Consider the following 23962-nt stretch of genomic DNA (forward strand, 5'->3'; position numbering starts at 1 on the left):
TACCAGTTATAAATCCCAATACACCTCCAAGTATCTTCCTGTCGATCACCTCCAATCTCAATCACATCTTCCAATGGGGCTCTGACAACCTTGTCTCCTTCAGTCGGTCCAACACTCAAACCCTTCTTATATCCATCAAGATCAACACAGCCACCCCTCCTCTACTCATGTCCAGCTCTCAACTCCAGCAGTCCTTCTCTAATAATATTCTCAGCATCACCAGCCAGAAATCTCTCCTGCAAACTTCATATCCTCAATTATTGCTAAATCTGCCTCCAAGAAACATGGTTTCCTCTGTAGAGCTCACAAATATGGTGGCCTCCAAAAGTATTCCCTCCCCCCTACCAATAATGCCACATTTAGATGAATTATGAATTAGCAGCAATGACTGCTATGAGTCTTTGTGGGTAGATCTTCACCAGCTTTGTACAGCGAGATGGTGAAATCTTTGCCCATTATTAATGTGAAAATTGCTCTAGTTCTGCCAAGTTTGATGGGGATCGTCGATTGACTGGAATCTTCAAGTCTCGCCATAAATGTTAAATTGAGTACAAGTCAGGACTTTGACTGGGCCACTCAAGAACATTTATTTTCTCCTTATTCAGCGACTCCAGCGTGGCTTTATCTCTGTGCTTCGGATCATCGTCCTGCTGAAATGTGAATCTCCAACCCAGTTTCAGATTCATCGCTGACTCGAGCAGGTTTTTGTCAACAATTCTGTTGTACTTTGCACCGTCCATAGTCCGTTCCTATCCTGACAAGCTAGCCAGTCCCTGCCGATGAAAAGAAGAATGTGGAATACTTATTCATCTGATCTGATTTTCTCTGTTAATCGAACTTATTCACATTTTATCAGCTTCTCACCCTCTACATTTGCCAAGTCAGGTCAGTGATGCAATACTGCTCCCATGTCTGGTGCGGCGCTCCTCCATCGGTCATCAGTGTTCTGGATTGTGTCCAAGCTAACGCTGTCAAGCTGATTAACGATCCGACTTTGTCTAGCCATCTCCAACCTTTCGGCCACCATTGAGCTGTTTCTTCCCTGTGGCTCTTCTACCGTTACTACCACAGTCGGTGCTATGTCAAACTCTGTTTCTGTCCCTCCTACTCTTCACTCTCTTTGTAACACCCATATAGCTTATACTTGTCACCATTTCGGCATTACCCTCACTTCCTTCTGAAACTACCACCATGCCTCCTCCGTCCCCCACCCCCGACACTGCCTCTCTTTGGAGCATCCTCCAGTGTGTGTATTGCGTATTTCAGGATGTGTGTAACAGGACATGTAAAAAAAGAAAACGGACAGTGCGTTCCGCCACTTATATAAACTGCCAAAGTGAAGTCACGAATCAATCGTCCCGATCTCGATTATTACATTTCCCTCATCTTTGCTTTTTTTGCTCAGGAGCACGTCTTGGTTTTGTCCTCGACCCGTCCCCTGTGACGTTAATCAATGAGTAAAAACTTGAAGATCTACTGTCGTCCACTATGGATCAAGAATCAGAGAGCAAGCCATAAATATACAAGGTTGCCAAAAACATGTTATCGGTTGATGTTAAACATTTATGTTTTCGAATGTTTAGATGGCTTCCAATGTTTTTAATCACCCTGCATTAAATGTGTGTACTTTACTTTATGGGAATCGGAAGAATATAAGGAGATAATAGACAAATTAATCGACGTTCACTACACCTGGGATCCCAGCATCAAGACACGTGCTCACAGGAGGACCTCAAAGAAGCCGAGCCATTTAATAGGTGGACAATCCAATCCTGGCTAAGCCGAAAGAGAAATCACAACAATTTCTCATTTAATGTAAAAAAAAAAAAAGTCTGTCTACTGCACAGTTGTATTTTTGGAAGTTGGTTCAGGCTTCGTTTTATCGGATTTCAATTATTCTTTCATTCCGATCTCGAAAGAGAAAGCGATATGCTGCACGACCGGTTCACAACTTCAAAGGAAAACCCCACGCGTTTGCCGACATTCGATTCTTTCATTCATGTGTAAGCAAGTTAACAAAGCAAGGTGGAAGAGTTGGCTTAACATCGCCTACAAAGGACGGCATACCCATTGTTCCAACAGCTTCAATGTTAAAGAGCAGGTTGCGGGTCACCAAACATGTTCTGAAAATTTATCAATATGATATGTGCGTTAAATAGTTCGATGCAAGCTATTGTGGTTGCCTAACCATTGGGAAAATTAATGAAATTGAACTCCGAAGTTGTTATTTCTCGAGGCCGTTGCAAAAAACAGCCGCGTACCCATATATGGATGGTGACGTCACGTTCTCCAAAACAAAGTGGCGCTCACTCGCTCATTGAAGAAGTGTCCAGTTGAGCGGGCTGTTCTTTCGCATATTTTGAGCTTGCAACTGTCTATATTATCCTTTTTTATTTTTAATTATTGTAGAACAAAGTTATTTGGATATTTGTACATCATGCCTCGTACGTGTGTCGTCATGTTTTGCGAAAATGGCTGGAAAACGGGTAATCGCTCTCATCGATTCCCGAAGGAATCAAACATTCGCCGGCAGTGGATAAGATTTGTACAAACAAAACGGGAAAAGAGGACCCTTTGGATAGACTTGTCATTTGTGGTGACCATTTTACAGCCGAGGATTACGAAGGCAACGCAATGAGTGAGCTCAGTTTCAAAACAAGCGTGACGCTGTGACCACCATTCAGCCTTCTCCTGCTTCATCTTCTCACACTGTGTCACCTCTCAAGGATTGGGGCATTGTGTTTATCTATAAATGCGCATAAGAAATCGAGAAATTATTAGAATAGAGGAAGTCATCACTATCCGGAAGTCCGTACGTTGTAACCCGTAATGGGGAACGCGGCTGAGAATCTCTTCTCCATCGGCCACGCCATCATCACTTTTGCTGGGGTCAAGCTCAGCTGTCAGAAAGACTTCAACACCAAGGGTCCATTATATTTGGGTCCATTATTGATTCATTCTATTTCTGACTCTTGAGTGACTAGAGGGTTGGTGGTGGTCGTATGGCAGCTTAGCTGCCGGGGTAGCTATCATTTCTTGAAGCGCGACTGTGTCGCTGATGCAGTGCCCCTCTACCAGTACACACACTGGAACTGGTACTCATTTTGCCGACCTCGGAAGGATGACAGGCTGAGTCAACCCCCTGGTGTATTAATTCAGCGGCCGACGGGGCTTGAACTCAGGACCCGAGGATCCCAAGCCGCCACCCTAACCACTGAGCCAACACCAGGCTACTAGAGGGTTAAAAAAAATTATTATATCAAGTCACAGACGAATCAAACTTTACATTATTTGATGCATCGAACAAGAAAATGAAAATCTACAAACCAATCTGTCTGGTGGAGTCTGTCAGTGTGGACTGCCAGACAGTCAGTCAGTCCTGCCACTTGTACACGAGATAGGCCGTTTTCTGGCACTTTCAAGTGGCTCAAATTTATATGGCTCAGGGCCAGAAACTCCATAGTATAAATTCCCATCATACCCCGACTCGTCCTCGGAAATATCGGAATGAACACACTCAATTTCATCGCCGCTGAAATCACTCTCCGATTCGCATCTCGCCATTGTTTACACGCTGTTTCCGAATGTTCACGAAGTTTTCGGAGAACGTGACGTCATAGCATTTTTGGTAACTTCCGGGTCTGTTTTTTGATCACCGAGAAATGTTTTGATTTAAAAGTTAATTTTAGCATATTTTGAGTTTCAAATGTAAGAAAATAAATACCCCACATTTATTAATGTGCTTACAACCTTCGAATCACGTGAAGTCATCAGCGACCCAAAACCTGCTCTTTAAATATCAGGTCTGGGAAAGACGAGTGAGCAAAACCCACCAAAATGAGTGCCAGCATGCTGGTATACTGTGTCGGAGTGGCGACGCGTCCAGGATTGTGTCCAATAGCCAAGGAGAATGCTTAGGAAGCACCAATGCTCTGCACAGAGTATGGTCCCAATGGATGTGATGGAGGGATACCCAAATGATGCGAGCTCATTGCGGTTTGTATCAATGCATTCTTCGCTGCCGAGGGTGGTGAACTTCAATCTAGTACTCTGTGCATAAGGATATTAAAGGTTGTAGCGAATAGAAGGGTTTTAAAGGTTGTAGAAAAAAAAACAATTCGGAAGTTTACCGCTGTTGATGCACTGTCTTCTACACCACCTTATCGAACACATGACATTAGTTATTCGTGCCTGTTGTTTATGTCCTTTGTGACACTCCTAAAAACAGTAAGTTTCCTATTTGGAATGATTTTCAATTTTGTTTGCTTGCCAGACAGCCAGACAGACAAACTATTATCTCACTCCTCTCTGTGCATGTGCGATCAGGACAAATTCAGAGTCAAAGTACTGTTAAACTACAGGTTTGTTTTCCGATTTGTGTTCAAAATATAACATTCAATTTAAATTAAGTAGTTCCTCAATCACAAAATGATGATTTGACAGACACACAGACAAAGTGAACCAATTACTTTACCCCCACCCCTCACCCCCTTTTTTGCTTCGTGAGTGCAGGGTAAAGTCCTGAACAGCAGCAGATGAAAATACACCCCGCCCCCTTTCCAGCTGAGGATTCGTCAGTCTGTTGAATCTTCAATACACAAATGGTGGGCTATGAGCCAATGGGATTGGTCGGTATCATTCAGAGGGAGCAAGGCTAACTGCGTTTTTAGCAAGGCAGGTGCAAGGCTAGTGTCCCCACAGATGGAAAACATGTGATAGCAGTGTGGAGGTGGTTCTTTGCCTTCTTTGTGTTATCAACCCATATACAACCCTACCCCTAAGGTCGACAATTGCCAGATTAGAAGATCAGAATGAGTAAAGCAACGGGACACGTGAACTACGAGTTCAAGAGAGAATTGAAAAATGTTTTCAGTGGCTACAAAGCGATGAACCCCCACACCACGGCAGGAAGGCTCAGAGGTACTCACATTCACTCTGAGATGTCCAGCCTGGGTTTGAATCCCGAAACAGCTATAAACTGTCATCTTGGTGTTTCACAGGCAGCGGGATTCATCAATGTGTGCGCCTTGTCCAGGATAGACGTCAAACTGGACATCACATCTGCTGGAATTCCCCCTCCCCCTGTCTCTCTTACCCCCCCCCCCTGTGTCTCTCTCTCCGTGTCTCTCTGTCTGTCTCTGTCTCAATATTCCCATCAGCTAAGTGACAGGTTCTATTTGTTAGTTAATAATAAATTGTGCAAAACAATAATTTATACATTCCATTTTGTCACGGATGATCGAGGATAAAACTCAGTAATCAGATGACATCACCTCTGTGGACCTCCAGAAAACAAGGAGATGGAAGTCGAATCAAGTGCATTGTGGGTACTCCTGGTGCCAAGAGTCGGTGCCCTTTCATTGCGGTGATTAGCACCACTAAGAACAACCAAACAAAATAACCATGAACCATGCTTGGAAGTTATTTCTTCAAGATGTATTGGTAACTGATGTTACCTCCCTCATATTTTGGTAACCAACGTTGCACAGTAAACTGGTATTACCATGTTCACAAACTCTCTGAACAATAATTTCAAAGTTGTGAAAATTATTGCTCAAATAAAAATTGTAACAGCCTGTAAGAGGAAAATCATGATTGGCTGTTTTCAACTCGTTGCCACTCTCCTGCTGCAATGAAAAACAAAGTTATGGCAACTGACGTTACAAAAGGTATTGTTACGTTTGTGGGGTAAATGGAGGAATTTCATCGGAAAGATAGGAGTGGAAAGAGTAGCTTGATCCGTGGACGCGTGGGAGACATCTCGATGTAAATTAAGTAGGGAAACCGTGAGCTTAAGTGTTACTTGTCACCACACGGGGGGTGGTGCTGTGTTAATTAGATAGGGTTTAAGGATAAATTCTCCCAGTATATGATTGCCCCCTGTGACCTTTTCCTATGTTTTTGCATTCCAAGACCGGCAATAAAAAGGAATCACATCATTAAAACAACAACTGGGGTACACGTCCAAGCAGGCAAGAAACCCCACCTCCAGGAATGACAACTAGCAAACCACGCCCCCGGATCGGATGATTGATTTGGGTGTGACGTCAGAGAAGAGAGTTGGGTTCAGAGCGGGACACGAAAGGAGACGTGACAGAAGCGAGTGAAGCATTGATGGCGGTTGGAAGAGAAGGGCATTACGGCTGGCTTCCCCTCGACAAGGTGAAGAAGACTGCACGATTCTCGTGTTCGTGCTGAGGTGAATTGGCTCGCGTGGTGGAGCAAGACGCTGGCCATTGACTGTTGGCTGGGTCGTGTGAGACCAGCATCGAAGCCTCCTCACTGCCCTTTTTCCTGAGCGTGCCATAATCTCCTGAGAATCTCGGCTGCAAGCCTCCAAAGGGAGAACTGTTCGGCTATCCGTCCAGGCAGCCCGGCAAAACCCTCTGGACACGACAGTATGCAACTGATTTCCACTGCAAATCCTGAAAAAAAAAAAAACTTCCAGGTACTCTCTCTCAACTTCCTCGATAATGAATGTTCATTCACAAGCTTTAGTCAAGACAATGGGTTAGGTGGAATCCATTCAAAATAAGTGGCCCAAAGTGGTTATATCCTTTCCCATTGGGGCCTTTATTATGGCGTGAATACTGCGATGTCGTTAAGCAAAGCACTGTGATAAATTAGAAGAGCCAAGAGTGCCAACAACAACAAAAAAAATGTTTGGACAAACTTCCATATCCCATTTTTTTTCAATTACACGCACTAATTGTTGACCGGTCGAGTACTCTGACTGGGCAGCACCTATTGTTCCAATACTCAAAGCAGATGGAACAGTGCACATTTGTGGGGACTACAAAACGACGAACAACCACTATTCAAAGCTGGATGGCTACCCTTTGCCCAAAGCAGAGGATCTGTTCACCACTCTCACGGGTGGCCAGACATTCACGAAGCTTGACTTGACCAATGTCGATGCTCAAATGGAACTGGATGATGATTCCAAGCCCTAAGCATGCATCAACACTCATCGAGGACTCGACATGTACAACAGATGTCCATTTGACATACGCTCTGCTGCACCAATCTTCCAAATAACATGGAGACATGTTTGAAAACTGTACCAAAGAGAGTCGTATTCCAGGACGACATACGAGCGATTGGCAAGTCACAACATGAACACCTCGAGAACCTAAACAAAATGCTCAATCGGCTGTCACAAGCTGGGTTACGCCCAAGACGTGAGAAGCGTACCTTTATGGCACGTGAAGTTGAATACCTGGGTCATCAAATCTGTCAAGGTATTTTGCCCTCTCCGAGCAAAGTTGAAGCATTTTTGCGAATGCACCAATGCCACAAAACATTTCAGAACTTCGTGCATTCCTGGGTATGTTGACCTACTTTGGGAATTCCCTGCCTCAACTAAGCACAACCGTCGAGCCTCTGCATCTTCTCCTCAGAAAAGGCGTTGTCTAGAAATGGGAAGCTGCCCAAACAAGAGCGTTCAAGACCGCTAAAACCATGCTGTCCTCCTCGCCGTTACTTGTTCATTACGACCCATGCAAGGAACTTGTTCTCAGTTGTGATAGCTCTTCATACGGCATCGTGTGTGCATTGTTGCAAACAAATGGAACCGGTAATCTCCAGCCTGTTGTGGATGCATCACAAACCCTACCTGACACTGAACGTCGCTATGCTCGAGTAGAACGAGAGGCGTTAGTGTGTATCTGGGACACCTTAAAGATGCACCAATATGTCTTTGGAAGACGTATTACCATTGAGACTGATCACAAACCCTTGTTAGGTCTCCTGGGAGAAACCAGAGCCATTCTGCCCAAATCATCAAGTCGTGTACAACTTTGGGCGCTGACCCTTGCTGGTTATGACTATTCATTGGTTTACCGCCCGGGTAAGGAAATGTACTGTGCTGATGCGCTCAGTCGCTTGCAGCTTCCCGAAACCATCCCAGAACCTCCACAATCTGGTGATGTTATTCATCTCATGGTTAACGTCATTCACGAAGAGGCGCCCGTAACCGCTAAGCAGATTTGTCACAAATCAAGTCGAGTCGAGGACTTGGTGTGGGTGGTGGGGGGTGAGTTGAGGACTTGGTATGGGGGTGGTGAGTTGAGGAGTCAAAGATGTGGGGCGGGGGAGTCAAGGACGTGGGGCGGGGGAGTCAAGGACGTGGGGCGGGGGAGTCAAGGACGTGGGGCGGGGGAGTCAAGGACGTGGGGCGGGGGAGTCAAGGACGTGGGGCGGGGGAGTCAAGGACAATTTAATCAACATCTTTGGAGAGCACATGGCTGGACAATATTTAATTCCCATGATGTACAGTACAGTATTTAACTGTTCTTTGCATAATATTGTTGACATCATATTTTACAGTATGTGGAATTCCTGGAGGTACCTCCTAGTTCTGTAACAATTTAAAAAAAAACAATACATCAATATTTGTGCGTAATTTTTGTATATCAATATTGGAGAGTATTTAAGAAATTGCTCTTTTTGTCATGTCATGTATGCAGGTTTCAGATCATGGGTGGATCGAATTGATAGAGGGTTGAAGATGAATTGATAGAGGGTTGAAGATGAAGTCTGTGCCAAAGAAGCACAGACTGTGCAGCCAGTGGGACATGTGGCTGTAACAATGAGATGAACAAACCAGGGGAGGAGAAAGAGAAAGAAGGAATGGACATGGAACGTCCAGTTTAACGTCCATCCGAGGGACCGCACACACATTGATGAATCACCGTGCCCGTGAAACACCGGGATGGTCGGGATTTCAGATCGGGATTCGAACACAGGCTAGACAGCTTCGAGGAGAGTGTGCATACCTCCAGAGCCTCGGCCATCCTGCCAGCTCACTCTTTCATGAGACATATTGACGTCTGGACCAAGTTGAAAGACATTCAAGTTGTTTATGACCTTCCTCTACTCCAAATATGTAATGTGCAAGCGCCTCGTTTTCCCCCCAAAATTAACAAAACAAACCAGGATGGCCTTCACATGATGTGCCAACATGTTTCAACACAACATGGCTGTTTCGAGAAGGACTCACAAACATAAAATAAACGTTAAAAGGTGATTAAAAGTGGTTCAAGAGTTACAGGAACATGGAACAAGTAAATCTACGCCTGAGTGGAAATGTAACACCTGAGAGGTGTTTTGCACTTCACGTGATAAAGTCGACATAGCAAACCATTGAAATAGCTGACATTTGGAGAAAATACAGAGCTGTTTGAAGCTTTCCTGTTATTAAGCAATAGGTAGGTGTGTAGCAACCCCTTGTTAAGTAGGTAGGTGTGTAGCAATCCCCTTGTTAAGTAGGTAGGTGTGTAGCAATCCCCTTGTTAAGTGGGTAGGTGTGTAGCAATCCCCTTGTTAAGTGGGTAGGTGTGTAGCAATCCCCTTGTTAAGGAGGTAGGTGTGTAGCAATCCCCTTGTTAAGTGGGTAGGTGTGTAGCAATCCCCTTGTTAAGTAGGTAGGTGTGTAGCAATCCCCTTGTTAAGTAGGTAGGTGTGTAGCAACCCCCTTGTTAAGTAGGTAGGTGTATAGCAACCCCCTTGTTAAGTGGGTATGTGTGTAGCAATCCCCTTGTGAAGTGGGTAGGTTTGTAGCAACCCCTTGTTAAGTGGGTAGGTGTGTAGCAATCCCCTTGTTAAGTGGGTAGGTGTGTAGCAATCCCCTTGTTAAGTGGGTAGGTGCGTAGCAATCCCCTTGTTAAGTGGGTAGGTGTGTAGCAATCCCCTTGTTAAGTGGGTAGGTGTGTAGCAACCCCTTGTTAAGTGGGTAGGTGTGTAGCAATCCCCTTGTTAAGGAGGTAGGTGTAGCAACCCCTTGTTCAGTAAGTAGGTGTGTAGCAACCCCTTGTTAAGTAGGTAGGTGTAGCAACCCCTTGTTAAGTAGGTAGGTGTGTAGCAACCCCTTAAGTAGGTAGGTGTGTAGCAACCCTTTGTTAAGTAGGTAGGTGTGTAGCAACCCTTTGTTAAGTAGGTAGGTGAGGCAACCCCTTGTTAAGTAGGTAGGTGAGGCAACCCCTTGTTAAGTGGGTATGTGTGTAGCAACCCCTTGTTAAGTAGGTAGGTGTGTAGCAACCAATTAAGTAGGTAGGTGTGTAGCAACCCATTAAGTAGGTAGGTGTGTAGCAACCCATTAAGTAGGTAGGTGTGTTGCACCCCCTTTTTAAGTAGGTAGGTGTGCAGCAACCCCTTAAGTAGTAGGTGTGTAGCAACCCCTTAAGTAGGTGTGTAGCAACCCCTTGTTAAGTAGGTAGGTGTGTAGCAACCCCTTGTTAGTTGGTAGGTGTGTAGCAGCCCCTTGTTAAGTAGGTAGGTGTGTAGCAACTCCTTGTTAAGTAGGTAGGTGTGTAGCAACCCCTTGTTAAGTAGGTAGGTGTGTAGCAACCCCTTGTTAAGTAGGTAGGTGTGTAGCAATCCCCTTGTTAAGTAGGTAGGTGTGTAGCAATCCCCTTGTTAAGTGGGTAGGTGTGTAGCAATCCCCTTGTTAAGTGGGTAGGTGTGTAGCAATCCCCTTGTTAAGGAGGTAGGTGTGTAGCAATCCCCTTGTTAAGTGGGTAGGTGTGTAGCAATCCCCTTGTTAAGTAGGTAGGTGTGTAGCAATCCCCTTGTTAAGTAGGTAGGTGTGTAGCAACCCCCTTGTTAAGTAGGTAGGTGTATAGCAACCCCCTTGTTAAGTGGGTATGTGTGTAGCAATCCCCTTGTGAAGTGGGTAGGTTTGTAGCAACCCCTTGTTAAGTGGGTAGGTGTGTAGCAATCCCCTTGTTAAGTGGGTAGGTGTGTAGCAATCCCCTTGTTAAGTGGGTAGGTGTAGCAACCCCTTGTTCAGTAAGTAGGTGTGTAGCAACCCCTTGTTAAGTCGGTAGGTGTGTAGCAACCCCTTGTTAAGTAGGTAGGTGTGCAGCAACCCCTTAAGTAGTAGGTGTGTAGCAACCCCTTGTTAAGTAGGTAGGTGTGTAGCAGCCCCTTGTTAAGTAGGTAGGTGTGTAGCAACCCCTTGTTAAGTAGGTAGGTGTGTAGCAACCCCTTGTTAAGTAGGTAGGTGTGTAGCAACCCCTTGTTAAGTCGGTAGGTGTGTAGCAACCCCTTGTTAAGTCAGTAGGTGTGTAGCAACCCCTTAAGTCGGTAGGTGTGTAGCAACCCCTTGTTAAGTAGGTAGGTGTGTAGCAACCCCTTAAGTAGGTAGGTGTGAAGCAACCCGTTAAGTGGGTCGGTGTAAAGCAATCCATTTAAGTAGGTAGGTGTGTAATAATCCTCTTGGTAAATACGTAGGTGTGTAGCACCCTCTTGTTAAGTAGGTAGGTGTGTAGCAACTCTTAAGTAGGTAGATGTGTAGCAACCCCTTAAGTAGGTAGGTGTGTAACAACCCCTTGTTAGGTGGGTAGGTGTGTAACAACCCCTTGTTAGGTGGGTAGGTGTGCAGCAACCCCTTGTTAAGTAGGTAGGTGTGTAGCAACCCCTTGTTAAGTAGGTAGGTGTGTAGCAACCCATTAAGGAGGTAGGTGTGTAGCAATCCCCTTGTTAAGTCGGTAGGTGTGTAGCAATCCCCTTGTTAAGTAGGTAGGTGTCTCACAACCCCCTTGTTGTTAAGTAGGTGTGCAGTAACCCCTTAAGTAGGTATGTGTGTAGCACCCCCTTGTTAAGTAGGTCGGTGTGTAGCAACCCCTGAAGTAGGTAGGTGTGGAGCGGTAAACGCTGGCAATCCCCTTGTTGTTTTGTAGGTAGGTGTGTAGCAATCCCCTTGTTAAATACGTAGGTGTGTAGCAACCCCTTGTTAAGTAGGTAGATGTGTTGCAACCCCTTGTTAAGTAGGTATGTGTGTAGCAACCCCTTGTTAAGTAGGTAGATGTGTTGCAACCCCTTGTTAAGTAGGTATGTGTGTAGCAACCCCTTGTTAAGTAGGTAGGTGTGTAGCAACCTCTTGTTAAGTAGGTAGGTGGTAAGCAATCTATTTGTTAAGTAGATAGGTGTGTAGCAACCCCTTGTTAAGTAGGTAGGTGTGTAGCGACCCCTTGTTAAGTCGGTAGGTGTGTAGCAACCCATTAAGTGGGTAGGTGTATAGCAATGCATTTATTAAGTAGGTAGGTGTGTAGCAATCCCCTTGTTAAATACGTAGGTGTGTAGCACCCCCTTGTTAAGTCGGTCAGTGTGTAGCAACGCCTTAAGTAGGTAGGTGTGTAGCGGTCAACGCTGGCAATCCCTTGTTGTTAAGTAGGTAGGTGTGTACCAACCCCCTTGTTAAGTAGGTAGGTGTGTAGCAACCCCCTTGTTAAGTAGGTAGGTGTGTAGCAATCTATTTGTTAAGTGGGTAGGTGTGTAGCAACCCCTTGTTAAGTCAGTAGGTGTGTGGAAATCCCGTTGTTAAGTAGGTAGGTGTGTCACAACCCCCTTGTTAAATAAGTGTGTAGCAATCCCCTTGTTGTTAAGTAGGTAGGTGTGTCACAACCCCCTTGTTGTTAAGTAGGTGTGTTGCAACCCCTTAAGTAGTTAGGTGTGTAGCAATCCATTTGTTAAGTAGGTGGATGTGTAGCAACCCCTTAAGTAGGTAGGTGTGTAGCAACTCCTTGTTAAGTAGGTAGGTGTGCAGCAACCCCTTGTTTAGTCGGTAGGTGTGTAGCAACCCCTTGCTTAGTCGGTAGGTGTGTAGCAACCCCTTGTTAAGTAGGTAGGTGTGTAGCAATCCCCTTGTTAAGTAGGTAGGTGTGTCACAACCCCCTTGTTGTTAAGTAGGTGTGTAGCAACCCCCTTGTTATGCAGAAACTTTGTGAAAAATACCTCCTTGTGAAATGTCTGATTGCTACGTTTCCATCACAACTTGTGAAACAAACATGCAGTTTTCAATAAGTTTTGAGAATGAGGTCCAAAACATATGAAGGGTTTTTTTACATTTTGTGTGTGGGGTGGTGTGTTGGGGTCCAGTGCGGTGTGTTTTTCCCAGCCTATCAGGAACTGGCTTCGGGAAGGCAGGGCGGGATTACTGTCATTGAGTGCTTGCAGAGGGGGCATACCTGGTGGGGAATGCATACAGGGAGTGGTACCTGGCAGGAAGTGTGGGAGAGAGGGGGATCAGGCGGAGAGTGCGTGCGGAGGGAGAGGGGGATCGTCGGTTGGGAGTGGGTGTTGGGAGGGGGGTGTGGGTACATGCGGGGGTCTTGGTTGCGTGTGGGGGAAAGGAGGGGGTCAGCCATCGGGGATGCATATGGGGCGTGGGATCACTGGTGGGGAGTTTGTGTGTAGCAGGGTCCATGGCCAGGAACATGTTTCGGGGGGGGGGGTCAACGGGTAGGAGGACGTGGGGGTGGGGTCAACGGCGGGGAGGAAGTGGGGAGGGGGTCAACGGCTGGGAAAAAGTGGGGGTCAACTGCTGGGAGTACATGTGAGGCTGGGTGTACATGCGGGGGGGGAAATCAACAGAGGGGAGTACGATGGGGAGGGGGCCAATGGCTGGGAGTACATTGGGGGCGTCAACGGCTGGGAGAATGTTGGGGGTCAACGGCCGGGAGTACATGTGGGGGGGTCAACGGCTGGGTGTATTGTGGGGGTCAACGGCTGGCAGTACGTTGGGGGGGGTCAACGGCTGGGAGTACGTGGGGAGGGGGGTCAATGGCTGGGAGTACGTGAGGGGCAGTTAACGGCTGGGAGTACGTGGGGGGGGGTCAACGGCTGGGAGTACGTTGGGGGGGGTCAACGGCTGGGAGTACGTTGGGGGGGTCAACGGCTGGGAGTACGTTGGGGGGGTCAACGGCTGGGAGTACGTTGGGGGGGGGTCAACGGCTGGGAGTACGTTGGGGGGGGTCAACGGCTGGGAGTACGTTGGGGGGGGGTCAACGGCTGGGAGTACGTTGGGGGGGTCAACGGCTGGGAGTACGTTGGGGGGTCAACGGCTGGGAGTACGTTGGGGGGTCAACGGCTGGGAGTACGTTGGGGGGTCAACGGCTGGGAGTACGTTGGGGGGTCAACGGCTGGGAGTACGTTGGGGGTCAACGGCTGGGAGTACGTTGGGGGGGTCAACGGCTGGGAGTACGTTGGGGGGTCAACGGCTGGGAGTACGTTGGGGGGTCAACGGCTGGGAGTACGTTGGGGGGTCAACGGCTGGGAGTACGTTGGGGGGTCAACGGCTGGGAGTACGTTGGGGGGTCAACGGCTGGGAGTACGTTCGGGGGGTCAACGGCTGGGAGTACGTTGGGGGGTCAACGGCTGGGAGTACGTTGGGGGGTCAACGGCTGGGAGAACGTTGGGGGGGTCAACGGCTGGGAGAACGTTGGGGGGTCAACGGCTGGGAGAACGTTGGGGGGGTCAACGGCTGGGAGAACGTTGGGGGGGGTCAACGGCTGGGAGAACGTTGGGGGGGTCAACGGCTGGGAGAACGTTGGGGGGTCAACGGCTGGGAGAACGTTGGGGGGGTCAACGGCTGGGAGAACGTTGGGGGGTCAACGGCTGGGAGAACGTTGGGGGGGTCAACGGCTGGGAGAACGTTGGGGGGTCAACGGCTGGGAGAACGTTGGGGGTCAACGGCTGGGAGAACGTTGGGGGGTCAACGGCTGGGAGAACGTTGGGGGGGTCAACGGCTGGGAGAACGTTGGGGGGTCAACGGCTGGGAGAACGTTGGGGGTCAACGGCTGGGAGAACGTTGGGGGTCAACGGCTGGGAGAACGTTGGGGGGGTCAACGGCTGGGAGAACGTTGGGGGGTCAACGGCTGGGAGAACGTTGGGGGTCAACGGCTGGGAGAACGTTGGGGGGTCAACGGCTGGGAGAACGTTGGGGGGTCAACGGCTGGGAGAACGTTGGGGGGTCAACGGCTGGGAGAACGTTGGGGGGTCAACGGCTGGGAGAACGTTGGGGGTCAACGGCTGGGAGAACGTTGGGGGGGTCAACGGCTGGGAGAACGTTGGGGGGTCAACGACTGGGAGTACGTGTGGGGGGGTCAACGGCTGGGAGTACGTGTGGGGGGTCAACGGCCGGGAGTACGTGTGGGGGGTCAACGGCCGGGAGTACGTGTGGGGGGGTCAACGGCCGGGAGTACGTGTGGGGGGGGTCAACGGCTGGGAGTACGTGTGGGGGGTCAACGTCTGGGAGTACGTGTGGGGGGGGTCAACGGCTGGGAGTACGTGTGGGGGGGGTCAACGGCTGGGAGTACGTGTGGGGGGATCAACGGCTGGGAGTACGTTGGGGGGGTCAACGGCTGGGAGAACGTTGGGGGGTCAACGGCTGGGAGAACGTTGGGTGGGTGTCAACGGCTGGGAGAACGTTGGGGGGGTCAACGGCTGGGAGAACGTTGGGTGGGTGTCAACGGCTGGGAGAACGTTGGGGGGTGTCAACGGCTGGGAGAACGTTGGGGGGGGTCAACGGCTGGGAGTACGTTGGGAGGGGTCAACGGCTGGGAGTACGTTGGGAGGGGTCAACGGCTGGGAGTACGTGTGGGGGGTCAACGGCTGGGAGTACGTGTGGGGGGTCAACGGCTGGGAGTACGTTGGGGGGTCAACGGCTGGGAGAACGTTGGGGGGTCAACGGCTGGGAGAACGTTGGGGGGTCAACGGCTGGGAGAACGTTGGGGGGTCAACGGCTGGGAGAACGTTGGGGGGGGTCAACGGCTGGGAGAACGTTGTGGGGGTCAACGGCTGGGAGAACGTTGTGGGGGTCAACGGCTGGGAGAACGTTGGGGGGGGGTCAACGGCTGGGAGAACGTTGGGGGGGGTCAACGGCTGGGAGAACGTTGGGGGGGTCAACGGCTGGGAGAACGTTGGGGGGGTCAACGGCTGGGAGAACGTTGGGGGGTCAACGGCTGGGAGAACGTTGGGGGGTCAACGGCTGGGAGAACGTTGGGGGGTCAACGGCTGGGAGAACGTTGGGGGGTCAACGGCTGGGAGAACGTTGGGGGGGTCAACGGCTGGGAGAACGTTGGGGGGGGGTCAACGGCTGGGAGAACGTTGGGGGGGTCAACGGCTGGGAGAACGTTGGGGGGGTCAACGGCTGGGAGAACGTTGGGGGGGGTCAACGGCTGGGAGAACGTTGGGGGGGGTCAACGGCTGGGAGAACGTTGGGGGGGTCAACGGCTGGGAGAACGTTGGGGGGGGTCAACGGCTGGGAGAACGTTGGGGGGGTCAACGGCTGGGAGAACGTTGGGGGGTCAACGGCTGGGAGAACGTTGGGGGGTCAACGGCTGGGAGAACGTTGGGGGGTCAACGGCTGGGAGAACGTTGGGGGGGTCAACGGCTGGGAGAACGTTGGGGGGTCAACGCAACGGCTGGGAGAACGTTGGGGGGGTCAACGGCTGGGAGAACGTTGGGGGGGTCAACGGCTGGGAGAACGTTGGGGGGTCAACGGCTGGGAGAACGTTGGGGGGGTCAACGGCTGGGAGAACGTTGGGGGGTCAACGGCTGGGAGAACGTTGGGGGGTCAACGGCTGGGAGAACGTTGGGGGTCAACGGCTGGGAGAACGTTGGGGGTCAACGGCTGGGAGAACGTTGGGGGGGTCAACGGCTGGGAGAACGTTGGGGGGTCAACGGCTGGGAGAACGTTGGGGGGGTCAACGGCTGGGAGAACGTTGGGGGGTCAACGGCTGGGAGAACGTTGGGGGGTCAACGGCTGGGAGAACGTTGGGGGAGAACGTTGGGGGGTCAACGGCTGGGAGAACGTTGGGGGGGGTCAACGGCTGGGAGAACGTTGGGGGGTCAACGGCTGGGAGAACGTTGGGGGGGTCAACGGCTGGGAGAACGTTGGGGGGGTCAACGGCTGGGAGAACGTTGGGGGGTCAACGCGGCTGGGAGAACGTTGGGGGGGTCAACGGCTGGGAGAACGTTGGGGGGTCAACGGCTGGGAGAACGTTGGGGGGGTCAACGGCTGGGAGAACGTTGGGGGGGTCAACGGCTGGGAGAACGTTGGGGGGGTCAACGGCTGGGAGAACGTTGGGGGGGTCAACGGCTGGGAGTACGTGTGGGGGGTCAACGGCTGGGAGTACGTGTGGGGGGGTCAACGACTGGGAGTACGTGTGGGGGGGTCAACGGCTGGGAGTACGTGTGGGGGGTCAACGGCTGGGAGTACGTGTGGGGGGGTCAACGGCTGGGAGTACGTGTGGGGGGTCAACGGCTGGGAGTACGTGTGGGGGGTCAACGGCTGGGAGTACGTGTGGGGGGTCAACGGCTGGGAGTACGTTGGGGGGGTCAACGGCTGGGAGAACGTTGGGGGGGTCAACGGCTGGGAGAACGTTGGGGGGGTCAACGGCTGGGAGAACGTCAACGGCTGGGAGAACGTTGGGGGGGTCAACGGCTGGGAGAACGTTGGGGGGGTCAACGGCTGGGAGAACGTTGGGGGGGGTGTCAACGGCTGGGAGAACGTTGGGGGGGTGTCAACGGCTGGGAGAACGTTGGGGGGGTCAACGGCTGGGAGTACGTTGGGAGGGGTCAACGGCTGGGAGTACGTTGGGAGGGGTCAACGGCTGGGAGTACGTTGGGGGGTCAACGGCTGGGAGTACGTTGGGGGGGGTCAACGGCTGGGAGTACGTTGGGGGGTCAACGGCTGGGAGAACGTTGGGGGGTCAACGGCTGGGAGAACGTTGGGGGGTCAACGGCTGGGAGAACGTTGGGGGGTCAACGGCTGGGAGAACGTTGGGGGGGTCAACGGCTGGGAGAACGTTGGGGGGGTCAACGGCTGGGAGAACGTTGGGGGTCAGCGGCTGGGAGAACGTTGGGGGGTCAGCGGCTGGGAGAACGTTGGGGGGGTCAACGGCTGGGAGAACGTTGGGGGGTCAACGGCTGGGAGAACGTTGGGGGGGTCAACGGCTGGGAGAACGTTGGGGGGGTCAACGGCTGGGAGAACGTTGGGGGTCAACGGCTGGGAGAACGTTGGGGGGTCAACGGCTGGGAGAACGTTGGGGGGGTCAACGGCTGGGAGAACGTTGGGGGGTCAACGGCTGGGAGAACGTTGGGGGTCAACGGCTGGGAGAACGTTGGGGGGTCAACGGCTGGGAGAACGTTGGGGGTCAACGGCTGGGAGAACGTTGGGGGGTCAACGGCTGGGAGAACGTTGGGGGGGTCAACGGCTGGGAGAACGTTGGGGGGTCAACGGCTGGGAGAACGTTGGGGGGTCAACGGCTGGGAGAACGTTGGGGGGTCAACGCGGCTGGGAGAACGTTGGGGGGGTCAACGGCTGGGAGAACGTTGGGGGGGGTCAACGGCTGGGAGAACGTTGGGGGGGTCAACGGCTGGGAGTACGTGTGGGGGGGTCAACGGCTGGGAGTACGTGTGGGGGGGTCAACGACTGGGAGTACGTGTGGGGGGTCAACGGCTGGGAGTACGTGTGGGGGGGTCAACGGCTGGGAGTACGTGTGGGGGGGGTCAACGGCTGGGAGTACGTGTGGGGGGTCAACGGCTGGGAGTATGTGTGGGGGGGTCAACGGCTGGGAGTACGTGTGGGGGATCAATAGCTGGGAGTACGTTGGGGGGGGTCAACGGCTGGGAGAACGTTGGGGGGGGTCAACGGCTGGGAGAACGTTGGGTGGGTGTCAACGGCTGGGAGAACGTTGGGTGGGTGTCAACGGCTGGGAGAACGTTGGGGGGGGTCAACGGCTGGGAGTACGTTGGGAGGGGTCAACGGCTGGGAGTACGTTGGGAGGGGTCAACGGCTGGGAGTACGTGTGGGGGGTCAACGGCTGGGAGTACGTGTGGGGGGGTCAACGGCTGGGAGTACGTTGGGGGTCAACGGCTGGGAGAACGTTGGGGGGTCAACGGCTGGGAGAACGTTGGGGGGTCAACGGCTGGGAGAACGTTGGGGGGGTCAACGGCTGGGAGAACGTTGGGGGGGTCAACGGCTGGGAGAACGTTGGGGGGTCAACGGCTGGGAGAACGTTGTGGGGGTCAACGGCTGGGAGAACGTTGGGGGGTCAACGGCTGGGAGAACGTTGGGGGGTCAACGGCTGGGAGAACGTTGGGGGGGTCAACGGCTGGGAGAACGTTGGGGGGGTCAACGGCTGGGAGAACGTTGGGGGGTCAACGGCTGGGAGAACGTTGGGGGTCAACGGCTGGGAGAACAGGCTGGGGGGGGGTCAACGGCTGGGAGAACGTTGGGGGGTCAACGGCTGGGAGAACGTTGGGGGGTCAACGGCTGGGAGAACGTTGGGGGGTCAACGGCTGGGAGAACGTTGGGGGTCAACGGCTGGGAACGGCTGGGAGAGTGGCTGGGGTCAACGGCTGAACGGCTGGGAGACGTGTGGGGGGGGTCAACGGCTGGGAGTACTGGGGGGTCAACGGCTGGGAGGGGGGGGTCAACGGCTGGGAGAACGTGTGGGGGTCAACGGCTGGGAGACGTTGGGGGGTCAACGGCTGGGAGTACGTTGGGGGGTCAACGGCTGGGAGTACGTGTGGGGGGGGTCAACGGCTGGGAGTACGTGGGGGGGGGTCAACGGCTGGGACGTTGTGGGGGGGGTCAACGGCTGGGAGCGTACGTGGGGGGGGGTCAACGGCTGGGAGTACGTTGGGGGGGTCAACGGCTGGGAGAACGTTGGGTGGGTGTCAACGGCTGGGAGAACGTTGGGGGGGTCAACGGCTGGGAGAACGTTGGGGGTCAACGGCTGGGAGAACGTTGGGGGGGTCAACGGCTGGGAGAACGTTGGGGGGTCAACGACTGGGAGTACGTGTGGGGGGTCAACGGCTGGGAGTACGTGTGGGGGGGGGTCAACGACTGGGAGTACGTGTGGGGGGGTCAACGGCTGGGAGTACGTGTGGGGGGTCAACGGCTGGGAGTACGTGTGGGGGGTCAACGGCTGGGAGTACGTGTGGGGGGGTCAACGGCTGGGAGTATGTGTGGGGGGGGTCAACGGCTGGGAGTACGTGTGGGGGATCAATAGCTGGGAGTACGTTGGGGGGGTCAACGGCTGGGAGAACGTTGGGTGGGTGTCAACGGCTGGGAGAACGTTGGGGGGTGTCAACGGCTGGGAGAACGTTGGGGGGTCAACGGCTGGGAGAACGTTGGGGGGTCAACGGCTGGGAGAACGTTGGGGGGTCAACGACTGGGAGTACGTGTGGGGGGTCAACGGCTGGGAGTACGTGTGGGGGGGGGGGGTCAACGACTGGGAGTACGTGTGGGGGGGTCAACGGCTGGGAGTACGTGTGGGGGGTCAACGGCTGGGAGTACGTGTGGGGGGTCAACGGCTGGGAGTACGTGTGGGGGGTCAACGGCTGGGAGTATGTGTGGGGGGTCAACGGCTGGGAGTACGTGTGGGGGGGTCAACGGCTGGGAGTATGTGTGGGGGGTCAACGGCTGGGAGTACGTGTGGGGGATCAATAGCTGGGAGTACGTTGGGGGGGGGGGGGTCAACGGCTGGGAGAACGTTGGGGGGGTCAACGGCTGGGAGAACGTTGGGTGGGTGTCAACGGCTGGGAGAACGTTGGGGGTGTCAACGGCTGGGAGAACGTTGGGGGGGGGGGGGTCAACGGCTGGGAGAACGTTGGGGGGGTCAACGACTGGGAGTACGTGTGGGGGGTCAACGGCTGGGAGTACGTGTGGGGGGGGTCAACGACTGGGAGTACGTGTGGGGGGTCAACGGCTGGGAGTACGTGTGGGGGGTCAACGGCTGGGAGTACGTGTGGGGGGGTCAACGGCTGGGAGTACGTGTGGGGGGTCAACGGCTGGGAGTATGTGTGGGGGGGGTCAACGGCTGGGAGTATGTGTGGGGGGGTCAACGTCTGGGAGTACGTGTGGGGGGGTCAACGGCTGGGAGTACGTGTGGGGGGTCAACGGCTGGGAGTACGTGTGGGGGGATCAATAGCTGGGAGTACGTTGGGGGTGGGTCAACGGCTGGGAGAACGTTGGGGGGGTCAACGGCTGGGAGAACGTTGGGGGGTCAACGGCTGGGAGAACGTTGGGTGGGTGTCAACGGCTGGGAGAACGCTGGGGGGGTGTCAACGGCTGGGAGAACGTTGGGGGGGGGGGTCAACGGCTGGCAGTACGTTGGGAGGGGTCAACGGCTGGGAGTACGTTGGGAGGGGTCAACGGCTGGGAGTACGTTGGGAGGGGTCAACGGCTGGGAGTACGTGTGGGGGGGTCAACGGCTGGGAGTACGTGTGGGGGGGTCAAAAGCTGGGAGTACGTGTGGGGGGGGGGGGGGTCAACGGCTCGGAGTACGTGTGGGGGGGGTCAACGGCTCGGAGTACGTGTGGAGGGGGTCAACGGCTCGGAGTACGTGTTGGGGGGGTCAACGGCTCGGAGTACGTGTGGGGGGGGGGGTCAACGGCTGGGAGTACGTGTGGGGGGGTCAACGACTGGGAGTACGTGTGGGGGGGTCAACGGCTGGGAGTACTGTGGGGGGGTCAACGGCTGGGAGTACTGTGGGGGGTCAACGGCTGGGAGTACGTGTGGGGGGTCAACGGCTGGGAGTATGTGTGGGGGGTCAACGTCTGGGAGTACGTGTGGGGGGGTCAACGGCTGGGAGTACGTGTGGGGGGTCAACGGCTGGGAGTACGTGTGGGGGGATCAATAGCTGGGAGTACGTTGGGGGTGGGTCAACGGCTGGGAGAACGTTGGGGGGGTCAACGGCTGGGAGAACGTTGGGGGGGTCAACGGCTGGGAGAACGTTGGGTGGGTGTCAACGGCTGGGAGAACGTTGGGGGGTGTCAACGGCTGGGAGAACGTTGGGGGGGGGGTCAACGGCTGGGAGTACGTTGGGAGGGGTCAACGGCTGGGAGTACGTTGGGAGGGGTCAACGGCTGGGAGTACGTTGGGAGGGGTCAACGGCTGGGAGTACGTGTGGGGGGGTCAACGGCTGGGAGTACGTGTGGGGGGTCAAAAGCTGGGAGTACGTGTGGGGGGGGGGTCAACGGCTCGGAGTACGTGTGGGGGGGTCAACGGCTCGGAGTACGTGTGGGGGGGTCAACGGCTCGGAGTACGTGTTGGGGGGGGGTCAACGGCTCGGAGTACGTGTGGGGGGGGGGTCAACGGCTGGGAGTACGTGTGGGGGGGGGTCAACGACTGGGAGTACGTGTGGGGGGGTCAACGGCTGGGAGTACTGTGGGGGGTCAACGGCTGGGAGTACTGTGGGGGGTCAACGGCTGGGAGTACGTGTGGGGGGGTCAACGGCTGGGAGTACGTGTGGGGGGGTCAACGGCTGGGAGTACGTGTGGGGGGTCAACGGCTGGGAGTACGTGTGGGGGGGTCAACGGCTGGGAGTACGTGTGGGGGGTCAACGGCTGGGAGTATGTGTGGGGGGATCAATAGCTGGGAGTACGTTGGGGGGGTCAACGGCTGGGAGTACGTGGGGAGGGGGGTCAATGGCTGGAAGTGTGTGGGGCGGGGGGGAACAATAGCTGCGAGTATATGGGGGGGTTAGCTGGGAGTACCTGGAGGGGGGGTTCCGGTGGGCAGAGCATTTTGGGGGGGATCCCTGGCATGGAGTGCATTTTGGGGGGGATCCCTTGTGGGAAGTGCATTTTGGGGAGGGATCCCGTGATAAGGAGTGCATTTGGGGGGGGAACCCCGGGGGAGTGCTTCGTTGGGGGGGGGCAGTTGGGATTGCGTTCAGGTGGGAAGAGTACCTTGCCGGGAGTGCGCATGATGGGGGGGGTTCTCAGTGGGAAGTGCGTGTGGAGGAGAGGAGGGTCAACGGCTGGGAGTGCATGTTTGGGGGGGGGGGGATCGGGATCGCGTTCAAGTGGGGAGGGGGCCCCGGTTGGGATCGCGTTCAGGTGGGGAGGGTACCTCGCGGGTAGTGCCTGCTGTAGGTCCGCAGTGCTCGTGTCCGGCGCGTTCACCTACCAACACCGCTGTTGTACTCGGACGCCTCGCTCTGTCCATCTCCAAGGCTGGCCAGAATCTCCCCCTTGCCCACGTCACTATCCCCGCAGAGCAGGAATTTCAGGAGGTAGTCGTACGTCTTCCCCGGACTTCCGCGGCTCATGTTCGCCACTCGTTCAACATCGTCGAAGCCTTTTGGTCGGGCCGCGCCGCCTTCCTGGGTCCGTTGCTCAGTGACTCGTTCGGCCTGGATGCAGAGCGGTCACGATTTGCGATCACGACACCAGGTCCCGGCACTCCACGTTCAGCGGAACGAGTCGGGCCCCGCACATAAAAGCATACGTGGATCAGAGGCGGGACGAGCGCTTTGAAGGAGTCGCCCAAAGCACGAGCTGTTCGTGAAGGCGTGTCCTCGAGATAAACGGGGGCGTGTCTTCGGGATAAACGGGGGCGTGTCCTCGAGATAAACGGGGGCGTGTCCTGAATCGCAGAGGGGGCGTGTCTTGTTCACAGGCGAGGGCGTGTCCTCAATGTGAGTGAGGGCGTGTCCTCAATGTGAGTGAGGGCGTGTCCTGAATATCAGACGGGGCGTGTCTTGTCGACAGGCGAGGGCGTGTCCTCAATGTGACGGCGTGCTCTCTCACAGCCCAAAGAGCTGAGGATCTCAACCCACGACGACACAACACTCCTGTTATTTTAAATCGGAATAAACAACCAAAACAAACACATCACTACGTTTTAACAACTCGATTGTTCTAGAAATGTTTACGACCCTCCTAAATTAATTAATTAAGGGTGTCTTGGCAGTGAAGGGTCTTGCACCTGGAAATGTCATGACGACGACGTCAGAGGTTTCAACCATTTTCAGGGTTTTTCCAACATACTACAAACACCATGAGATGCCTCATATTGGGGGGGGGGGGATTAATTTTGACCCCTCAATGAAGGTCTTTAAGATCCAGTGAGTGTCCAACGCGGCTAAACGAGTCCTTCTTACAGACGACGAACGCATTGATGTCGCCTCCTTCGATGTGAAACCCTAGGGTGACAGTTAATAGCTGGGTCGAGATTCGAACCCACACTTCACAGCTCAAAGACAAGAGCGACGCCTGATGTTCACCATCCTGTGGATTTAATAACCGTGAACACCATGATCCACATCACGTGTCATTGAAATAACACTAATCAGGGAGAACTTTAATTGCTGCTCTCAAACGAATGTCACTGCTTTCCAAGAATAGATCGATGTTTGTAGAAACCTGTTGGTTTAATAGGTTT

The 23962-nt window shown here is 53.9% G+C and overlaps 1 protein-coding gene across 1 annotated transcript in view; it reads right to left on the reverse strand.

The window, feature by feature from the left end:
- The window catches only part of LOC147035642 (ras-related protein Rab-40C-like), a 50072-nt gene extending 26964 nt beyond the window's left edge, over positions 1–23108 (reverse strand). The window contains exon 1 of the mRNA XM_085845802.1: positions 22706–23108. Within this exon, the coding sequence (XP_085701928.1) occupies positions 22706–22847 (142 nt within the window). The 5' untranslated portion in view covers positions 22848–23108. The remainder of the gene's footprint in view (positions 1–22705) is intronic.
- Between the last annotated feature and the right edge of the window lie 854 nt (positions 23109–23962).

The sequence above is a fragment of the Eptatretus burgeri genome, chromosome 1 (assembly GCF_056783735.1).
Source record: "Eptatretus burgeri isolate ZD-2024b chromosome 1, Ebu_testis_v1, whole genome shotgun sequence".
NCBI lineage: Eukaryota > Metazoa > Chordata > Myxini > Myxiniformes > Myxinidae > Eptatretus > Eptatretus burgeri.